We start from the raw sequence: 10,934 nt of genomic DNA, 5'->3' as shown, positions 1-10,934 counted from the left end.
TTTGGCAGTACAGACTTCATGGGCCAAATAGCCTCTTCTGTACTTAAGATTTTATGATTTTTTTTGGGGGGGGTGGGGGAGACTTTTTGTCCAGATCACAGTTCAGTGTGAAGTGTCTTCACTTCATTAAAGGGGCTACCTTCTTACATAAATATACATCAAGATACAATATTACTTGAATGCAAAGTTGGCAAACAACAAAGTAAGTGATTCACGCAATAAAATGCTGACTACACTGGCACAATTGTCATCGATAATAATCCTCTCTGGTTTATGGTCTAATTTTACACCCCGAACAATCTGATCATAAAAGCTGAGCATAGTTAATGCTTCACCTAAGTTTTCTTGTCAGTGATTTGTTCACTCATTAGCAACATAAGGAAAGATGAACAACGGGTTTGAAACTGTGATTTGTTAATTGGATTCTTTGAATGGAACTCTTGGGGGCATGCTATCCGTAATTCACTTCTACATACAACTATTTGATTGAAAAGATGAATCTCAAAGTAAAGACAGAAGGGCTTTACATGAACTGCACTTCCTTACTGTGAGAAAGTAGTTGTTAATCCGTGATAGGGCTATCCTGACTGACAAGGTGGTGAAAGTAACAAATGAGTTTTGCCAATGTCCGCAAGTTTCTTTCCAGACATTTTATTTACATTTCTACACAATTTGAGAACTTAGCTAGGATGTGCCCGGCAAAACACATACACAAATTGCATACTGTAATTCGCCAAGCTCAATGAAATGTGCATAATCCTTGTGCAACAGATTAAAACCAATGATCTACAAGTCATTTTACAAATATTACAACTTAGATGTATACAAACCTAGTCCACAGTTGCTCAAAACAGCAAATGTTAGAATTTTTAATGCAACTTCATCTTCCAGACACAAGACCTTAAAAACCCTGCTAAAATTGTAATTTAGTAACCAATTACAAAATAGAACATCCATAAAGTGGAGCAAGGGAAAGACAAAGACTGCTTCTGATCAGTGTTTGCAAATTCTTGAACATTTAAAGGTTAGAATTTTTTACATACAAAAAAAACTTTACACCTTACAATAAATTCCCCTAAAACACATCCTGTTAGCATGGAAGGGATTGCTATCTCAGGTGATTTATGTTTTGTGATGAACACAGGTCTGCGGTTACCAACAGATTTCCCCAGCCTCACTTTGGATTTAACAGCTAAACCCCGCCGCCCAAAGCTTCTGCTCACACACTCCTTGCAGGGACTAACCTTCCAGTTTTGTAACGAGTAACCAATATTTTGGGAACGCTGTTACCTTGAACTCAAAATATTAGCATCACTTGACACTATTTCTTCCAGATTTGCCCTTTTGCAATAAACCTTTTAAACTGTGATCAGAAAATCTTGAAGTCTGCAAACAGTCACGAGTCTCACTACCTTCTGTCTTGGTGTGAATTTCTAGGCCGGTGCTGTATTGGGCCATCTTTGACGGGAAAGAACTGCATTCTCTCCGGATACTCCCTGAGCTTCAGTGCAAGAAAACAGGTAAGTTTGCTTCCACCGCCCTGGCATAATTGAGAACTTCTCTGCGTGAAATGGAAGAGCATATTTTCCAGGAAGTTGGTGGTGGGAGGGGGTACAGGTGGAGAAAGGAAGAGTCGTCTGCGTGGATGGGAACATCATTATCAAGGCATTGCAATAAGAAAACATTTGTGTACATCTAAAAAATTGCAGACTCCACGACTTGGTATCTGCACTCTGATAGTATGGAAGCTAGGGGATGTTTCTGGATCACTTCATTAAAATGTTTTTCTGACAACAGTAAACACTTACTTCATTGGAGTGAACTCCGATTCCTGACACAAAATGATGTAAGTGAACTGGAGCAAGTGGTCAGTGTGTATCTCTTGATATCAGTGCACCTGGGGCACGCTCATGTTTAGGCATCACAACTGATTAAAGACACCAATAGCTTGTGATTATTTGTTACTGATAGCTACACCAGACTGCCAGGAAAAGAACTAACAAACAGCACAGTTGACTGAGGAAACAAAAATCCACAATTGGTTTGGCAAGGTGCAATAGCGAGGACTGGCTACATACTGAAATCTCTTAGGAGATAATTATCAGTATAAGCATAGAATATTCTAACCTGTTTCCAAGACAAGTTGTTAATCTGTATTCAGTCCATTACTAACATCTGCTAACATCGGCACTGCCCACCTCATAGAAAGGTCAGGACAATATAGTATTTTAGACTTCAACTTGTTCTGGCAGGTTCCTGTCAGTCCTTATATTCAAGGAGTAAGATTGCACTTGATATCACCAATGCCTATCTTAACACCAACCTTCCTCACTCAATGCTATTAAACCACAATCCTTCAGTATTAGCCTGTTCAGCTTGGACAGAAGTACCTTATTACAATGAGATCGAGGGGGCAATGATTCAGTTCTGGGTGCCTTCTGGATTCTCACAGCCTAGATCCAGTATACAGCTTGTAAACTGCAGTGCAACCTCTCAGATGTTTGCATCGATTGCGCTCCTTACGAAACAGGAATACTTTCAAAAATAGTCCTTGCACTCCAAGAACACACAAGTCATCTTGTTTTGCTTCACACACATCTACAATTTTACAATATCAAACTGGCAATTCCAACTTCTGAACATAGTGGGTTTGAATTTAACAAAAACTCTCTTCGTCATTATAAAAAAAATTGTGCAATTTCAACCAAGTGTACATTCCTATTCCACAAGGAATTTCCAGTCTCTTCAGAATTTGGCTGTTCTCTCCATCTATACATCAGACAGAAACCAACACATCGAGGTAGAGTCTATCGTAGGATTCCTTGAATAGCAGAATAAGGAGAAGGCTGAAAAGACACGATGCAGTCAGGCACCAATTCAACCAGTTCACATCTGAAAAGTAAGAAGAACACAATGTTAGTGCCATGAAAAGAAAACAGCAGTCAACGTGCCTATAAACCAATTCAAAGTTGGCTGGATGGTTCATTTGTGATGCAGAGTAATGCCAACAGCAAGGATTCAATTACCTCACCAGCTGAGGGTGGTGTGAAAGTCCTACCTTCTCAATCTTGCCCCTCGCTTGAGGCACAATGACTGTCAGGTTGAAGCCACCACGAGGTGCCTCTCTCTGTCACAGACAGCAGCCCCACTGTTGTCTGGGACTATGCAACTTTAGTCACTAGTGGCTATTACCAGAGAGGATGGTGAAAGCAGGATGAAAATAGTCCCTCAACATTGACTGTCCAAGCTTTGAAAACCGTCATTTGGTTGGATTACCACCAACATTTTTGCACAACTGAACTATATCAAAAGGTGATAAAATGTGAGGCTGGATGAACACAGCAGGCCAAGCAGCATCTCAGGAGCACAAAAAGCTGACATTTTGGGCCTAGACCCTTCATCAGAGAGGGGGATGGGGTGAGGGTTCTGGAATAAATAGGGAGAGGGGGGGAGGCGGACCGAAGATGGAGAGAAAAGAAGATAGGTGGAGAGTAGAGTATAGGTGGGGAGGTAGGGAGGGGATAGGTCAGTCCAGGGAAGACGGACAGGTCAAGGAGGTGGGATGAGGTTAGTAGGTAGGAGATGGGGGTGCGGCTTGGGGTGGGAGGAAGGGATGGGTGAGAGGAAGAACAGGTTAGGGAGGCAGAGACAGGTTGGACTGGTTTTGGGATGCAGTGGGTGGAGGGGAAGAGCTGGGCTGCTTAAGGGATGCGGTGGGGCAAGGGGAGATTTTGAAACTGGTGAAGTCCACATTGATACCATTAGGCTGCAGGGTCCCCAAGCGGAATATGAGTTGCTGTTCCTGCAACCTTCGGGTGGCATCATTGTGGCACTGCAGGAGGCCCATGATGGACATGTCATCTAAAGAATGGGAGGGGGGAGTGGAAATGGTTTGCGACTGGGAGGTGCAGTTGATTGTTGCGAACTGAGCGGAGGTGTTCTGCAAAGTGGTCCCCAAGCCTCCGCTTGGTTTCCCCAATGTAGAGGATGCCACACCGGGTACAGTGGATGCAGTGTACCACATTGGCAGATGTGCAGGTGAACCTCTGCTTAATGTGGAATGTCATCTTGGGGCCTGGGATAGGGGTGAGGGAGGTGGTGTGGGGGCTAGTGTAGCATTTCCTGCAGTTGCAGGGGAAGGTGCCGGGTGTGGTGGGGTTGGAGGGCAGTCTGGAGCGAACAAGGGAGTCACGGAGAGTGGTCTCTCCGGAAAGCAGACAGGGGTGGGGATGGAAAAATGTCTTGGGTGGTGGGGTCGGATTGTAGATGGCGGAAGTGTCGGAGGATGATGCGTTGTGTCCGGACGATGGTGGAGTGGTGTGTGAGAACGAGGGGTATCCTCTTTGGGCGGTTGTGGCGGGGGCGGGGTGAGGGATGTGTTGCGGGAAATGCGGGAGACACAGTCAAGGGCGTTCTCGATCACCGTGGGGGGAAAGTTGCGGTCCTTGAAGAACTTGGACATCTGGGATGTGCGGGAGTGGAATGCCTCATCGTGGGAGCAGGTGCGGGTGCGGCGGAGGCGGAGGAATTGGGAATAGGGGATGGAGTTTTTGCAGGAGGGTGGGTGGGAGGAGGTGTATTCTAGGTAGCTGTGGGAGTCGGTGGGCTTGAAATGGACATCAGTTACAAGCTGGTTGCCTGGGATGGAGACTGAGAGATCCAGGAAGGTGAGGGATGTGCCGGAGATGGCCCAGGTGAACTGAAGGTTGGGGTGGAAGGTGTTGGTGAAGTGGATGAACTGTTCGAGCTCCTCTGGGGAGCAAGAGGTGGCGCCGATACAGCCATCAATGTACCAGAGGAAGAGGTGGGGTTTGGGGCCTGTGTGGGTGCGGAAGAGGGACTGTTCCACGTAACCTACAAAGAGGCAGGCATAGCTGGGGCCCATGGCCACCCCCTTAGTCTGTAGGAAGTGGGAGGAGTCGAAAGAGAAGTTGTTGAGGGTGAGGACGAGTTCGGCTAGGCGGATGAGTGTGTCGGCGGAGGGGGACTGGTCGGGCCTGCGGGACAGGAAGAAGCGGAGGGCCTTGAGGCCATCTGCATGCGGAATGCAAAAGGTGGTTGACTCTTAACTGCCCTCTGGGCAATTAGGGATGGACAATAAATGCTGCCTGGCCAGTGATGCTCTCATCCCGTGAATGAATTTAAAAAAGCCAAAAACTACAAGGGAAAATAAAGGAGAGAGAAAACAGAGAAAGTTAACCCCTATAATCCATTGCACAGGTGACCAAAGACGACTAGCTAGCAATGTGAACTCCCTTCCTCCCAAGATATTGTCTGAGCTGCTGGAGGAATTGGAGTGTCCTTAAAAAAAATAGCAGTGGAGGATGCAAGATTTTTAATAGCTTTTTAGAACAAAAATGGGTAAATATCTAACAAAAAGCTATAAAGGAAAAGACAGTTGTGGGGGGGGGGGGATATTAAGTGACTAAACAATAGCTCTTTCAGACAGCACAAACACAAGGGGCTGGGCAGTCCCTGAAACTTCAGTGTATGAATGATTCTATAATATGGTCAATTTTTTATCTTGTAACATCACACTAAAACAATGTGATATCATTGCTGAAAATCCTCAAGAATACATCAGTGTTACAACCAAAAGATCATCTAATTCCAATCCAGTTATCAGGCATAAAAGGTACAATATTCTGGACAGAGATTCTAAATGCTGCTCACCGTTCTTTTTATTTTACATATCATGTTAACTGCAGAACAGCACAAATCATCTGTTCAACTGGATGATTACTGCTCTTATGGAAAAGTATAACTTTCCTCCAATTTGCTCTGCAGTGGGGATTTGCAGAATTGAGTATTCAGCTATATTGTGAGGGTGCGCAAGGAGAAAAGCAACCCTGAATAATAAAATACACTGAACCATTCAGATCGTTAGGCCTGGTGATTATATGCTAAAAAGATCGAGCTGCAATGTATAACGGCTGCATGAAAGATCAGGATCAGGATCAAATGGGAAAAAAAATGGAGGTCTCATGTCAAAACAGTACTTAGAACCCTCTGATAACTGTCTGCTCTCTGATTAAAACCGTAATGAAGCTTATCCTGGAACACTTGGTTTCCAATTATAGTCATTTCAGCTCAGACCATGATAAATGCAACAATTCAAACAAACAGACACGAGAGAAATTGCTCAATTTACCAAGGCTGTGTCTTGCACGGTGACCTATTCCTTGCAGCATTTAAACTAACAGCTTTCTGCAAAGATTGCGATGAATCTCAGAAGTGTGTGAGAATTCCTTTTTACAGCCCTCCCTCAACCAAACCACAAGATCTTGCAAATGCACCTTGAAGCATACATACAAATGACAGTTGCCCAACCTGGAGTCATATGAGTTTGTGAACAAGAGTGCCTGCTCCTACCACATTCAGCATTCCCACCCAAGGCAAGAACAGAGGGCATCCTTATCATGATTCATTTGTATTATTTAAGCTTGGTACAAAGTATGCAACTATTCATGTTAGTGTTGTGGCTTGCAGGTTATGCGCATGTAGGATATGAAACTTTATGCCCACGCAGTAGCTCGAAGTGCAAGATGGACCCCTGAAGACAACAGAAAACTGTGGACCTTGATAAACAATAGGTCAAATGTATCACCTTAACCAAAGAGACTGATGGATGGAGAAATAAACAGATGAGCTGAGGAGGGTTATTTAGAGGGGCAATTAAACATTGGAACAAGCACAGAAAGAGAAAGAGAGAGGGAGAAAAAAAACGATTGAAAATAGAAAGTTCAAAATATAAAATCTAAAAATGCAAATATTTAAAATTTGCAGATTACACCATGCTAGAAAGTCAAACAAAATCCCGTTTATGTACAAGTATAACAAAGAATGCCTGCCCATTCCTTCCATTCAGCTACCGTGAATAATACAGTCCAAGGACCTGTTATTTCATTCTAGCTTTTGAAATCTGGAGCTCTGTTTACTTTAGTGCTTTATCTCTGCCATACATTCAGTGAAGGAATCTCAATTTATTCAGACTTGGACATGACCTAAGCAAGCATTACTTGTGCATGCTAAATACTTCCTTCATGCCTTAATGATCAGGCAGAAAAGTTTCAATGCTGCCTTGGGGAATCCATAATTCATGAACCTGCAGTCGCAAGTTCCAGTCTGCAGTTTGGCAGGGAGAGGAAAAAGGTCACAACTAAAGGTAGACAACTTGCAAATTATTCTTGTGGCTTTAACTCTTTCTTCCCACACAGTTAAACAAATCAAATTATTCATAGCCACATCAATGAATTACAAAGACAGATTTTCAAAATGAGCTTAGGGGGGAAAATCAAAAATTAATGGCAATTTTAGAATTTATAGGATCTCATGTCTGCACGCATCGGAGCATTCCCAGCCACAGATTTTACTGGAATTGGAACAAAGTCCGAACTCTTGAGCACAGGAATAGGAGACATATTTTGACAAAAAAAAGAGCTTAGATAGTCTTCATGGCATAAATTCCAGAAGATTATACAAGCAGCAGTGTGCAGATTAACAAATGCACATCCTCATGTTATACAGCAAGATAATTCATCAATATATCATTAATCTTCATTACAGTAAATCAAGTTCCAAGAGATTTAAATGCATACCAACCCCATTTATACTGCAGAAGCTATAATGTTTCAAGACTATCATGCCAATGAGACCAAGCTAAGCTTACTGCACATGCATAAGGATAAAGTTGACCCCACCAGCTTCTACGCCCTTCCATAGTGACGTGTACTAATGAAATTCAATGAAGAACCAATGCAGTTGTTATGCAAAGACAACTAGGTGATTGTATTTAAATAACAAAAGGCATAAAAATAAAGCCATTCCAACCTATAATTGCACTGTGGAGAAGAACAGGAATGTCATTTTTAGTTGAAAAATATTTAATATGCAACAAGGACCAGAGAATCACTAAACTGCTAACATTCTTGGCAAGATTGCTCCTCCAAAATGCTTTACGGATTCTTAATGTAATGCAACTGTAATTTAGAATAAGCAGATTTATACTTCAGCATAAACAGATCTAAGCTTAGGCAGTTTTCTTTCAAGGCAACATTTTGATACAGTTAGCAAGACAGTAAAAGGCCTTTTGCTACCACTCAACACTATAAAAATCGTGTTGATACTATCAATAACTATCAAAATAATGACCAATGAGCTTGCAGAGCTGCGAAGGGAACATTTACATTTGAGCTGCTTGATAACATAGAACTTGAATATTCCTGAAAATAGACATGCTGCAGGAATATTGTTTTAATCTTGTACTTATCAAGACAGCTACAAGAACACCAAATTCCAACAATTTATAATGCATGAGAAATATTCGTTTACAGACTGATTCTTAAAAGGTCAGTTGTTGATCAACTTGGAAGTAAAAATGGAAATTGGTGGAAGTGTCATAGTTAACAGGTCTGGCAGCATTGATGGTAAGAAAACAAAATTAATGCTTCAGGTTTGCGTTCTTATGGCAACTTTCTTTTGCTCCACAGATACTGTCACATTTTCTTAACGTTTCAGGCGTTTTGTTTTATTTCCAGGTTTCTGGCAAGTGCAGTATCGCCACATTTTGTGTTATCAACTGAAGGAGACAAGCAGTTTCAAAGAAAGTCTTTCCAGTGCTGGGGATAATAGGAACTGCAGATGCTGGAGAATCCGAGATGACAAAGTGTGGAGCTGGATGAGCACAGCAGGCCAAGCAGCATCTCTTAGGGCCAAGACCCTTCATGAGAAAATTGCTGAGTGGAAGCAATGAAGACAAACACAACAAGTTTTCTGAAGTGGGGGTGTTCTTGGCGTTAGAATGCTGAGAAGGCACCTATTATTTAAAACGCATATCTTTGTATTCATGGGCACAATACTTTTTGGTAACGTTTTCACAAAATGTGAGGGCAGCTAGCCAACACTAATTGACTTTGAACCGAGTGGCTTGCTGGGCCATTTCTGACGTTGGGCTAGGAATTCCAGACCCCGGTCTCATGATATAGAGACAGGAATTCAAACCACATTGTGGCAGCTGGGAAAGTTTTACTCCAAATAAATTAATTTCTAACTAAGCAAGAGTCAACTACATTATCATGGGTCGAGAATCATGTATACGCTAGTTTAGGGGAGGATGGGAGACTTCCTTCCATAAAAGACATTGGTGAACCAGGTCATTTCTTTTTCTAGCAATTGATGACAGTTGTCATGATAGATTTTTTTAAAAAAAAAGATTAGATTCCCTACAGTGTGGAAACAGGCCCTTTGGCCCAACAAGTCCACACCGCCCCTTGGAGCATCCCACCCAGACTTGTCCCCCTATAATTCACACACCCCTGAACACTACAGGCAATTTAGCAAGATCGATCCACGTAGCCTGCATGTCTTTGGACTGTGGGAGGAAACCGGAGCACCCAGAGGAAACCCACGCAGACACGGGGAGAATGTGCAAACTCCACACAGACAGTTACCCGAGGCCGGAAGAGATGTTGTCACTGAGACAAGCTTTTAATATTACGTTTATTGATTGAATTAAAATTCTGCTAGTTACAACTGTATCTGTCCCCATAGTATATTAGCCTGAGTCTTTAAATTACTAATCCAGTACCACTATCATTATGCTGACACAACAGATTACTAGCCGTGAGCAAACAGCAACAGGCTGTGCAAAAATCACTGTTTGTTCTGACATTTTCTTTCTTTATTCAGGCTTAGCAGTGCCACCAGATATTAAAGGTCACAGATCTGAAAGGTTAAATATAACTTTCTCATCACAGATCCACAGGCCCTGGTGAGAATCTTCCAGCACCCAGAGTTTCTTTGCTTTCATTTCAGATAACTTTTTCTTTTGTTCTGGTCAATGTTACTGAGGATGCAATTAACAACATATCCCCCAAAGGAGAGATAACTCATCTCTCAGCAGTGCAGCAGGTTTGAGGCGCGTTTAACCTCCTTCATTATCCTGTGACGACACCTTTAAGCTCCAAGGTTTAGATATTGGCTTAATTCCCGTTAAAGTTAAATGCTTGTCAATTACCTTCCAGAATAAGCTCTGCAGCAGGGCACAAAACATTGAATATATAAGAAAATGAAAAATCACAGTGGTGGGTCACATGGCCCCGAGTCAGCAGGACAATAATACTATAGTGTAGTGCAGTTATAGGATCACAGTGTAGTGGAGTCTGCCAACTACTTCTATAAACAATTCCAGAGGAAATGCTCTCTATTGTGAGCCAATCAACCTCAAAACTGCAACATCTGCAAAACATGTCAGCTTCTGAATGCTGCATGGCATATCAGTCAACTTTTTATAGCACACTCCTTTTTATTAAAAAATGCTCAAATTTAGATGCATAACGCTGTTAAGGATTTAGTCAGTAGATTTCACAACAAATGCCCTTTGGTCATAACCTCCATACAGGTATGTTTAAAAATCAGAAGGGCTAGCGACCCTAACTTCGGTTGTAAACAAAACCCTATGGTGATTATAGAAGATGCTCACTTTGACATGAACCTTAACGCAATTTGATTATGCAACTCCAGATATTGGAGTTGCAGTACAGAAATACAGCAGTAAAATGGAAGTGAGATCAGGTTCATTCCTCAACAAGAGAGTAGGCACAATCCTCGAACACTCCCCACACTGTTTGGCAGCCTTAGATAGCAAGGAAAGTAACTCATCTCCGGCAGCTGCTGCAAGTTATGTGCTTATTTATTCTTCCTTCAAATGAGACCTTTAACTAAGACTGTCGTGGGGAATGTGAAACATCTTCTCCGAATACTTTTGGACAGCATTCCATACTCTGTTAACATCAAAACAGACAAAGTTGACCAGTTATTTATCACATCTATTATTTGTGGAAGTTTATTACATGTTAGCTGCGAATGTCAACATAACCTATCAAAGTTACTTCCTTGAAGATTTCAGAGATGCCCATGATACTGACAGGTTATAC

The 10,934-nt window shown here is 42.2% G+C and overlaps 1 protein-coding gene across 1 annotated transcript in view; it reads right to left on the bottom strand.

The window, feature by feature from the left end:
• Positions 1-635: 635 nt before the first annotated feature.
• slc49a4 (solute carrier family 49 member 4) overlaps positions 636-10,934 on the bottom strand; it is a 72,648-nt gene continuing 62,349 nt past the window's right edge. The window contains exon 9 of the mRNA XM_048534774.2: positions 636-2,892. Within this exon, the coding sequence (XP_048390731.1) occupies positions 2,777-2,892 (116 nt within the window). The 3' untranslated portion in view covers positions 636-2,776. The remainder of the gene's footprint in view (positions 2,893-10,934) is intronic.

This window comes from Stegostoma tigrinum, chromosome 7 (genome assembly GCF_030684315.1).
Source record: "Stegostoma tigrinum isolate sSteTig4 chromosome 7, sSteTig4.hap1, whole genome shotgun sequence".
Taxonomy (NCBI): Eukaryota; Metazoa; Chordata; class Chondrichthyes; order Orectolobiformes; family Stegostomatidae; genus Stegostoma; species Stegostoma tigrinum.
This window is presented reverse-complemented; position numbering and strand designations above follow the sequence as displayed.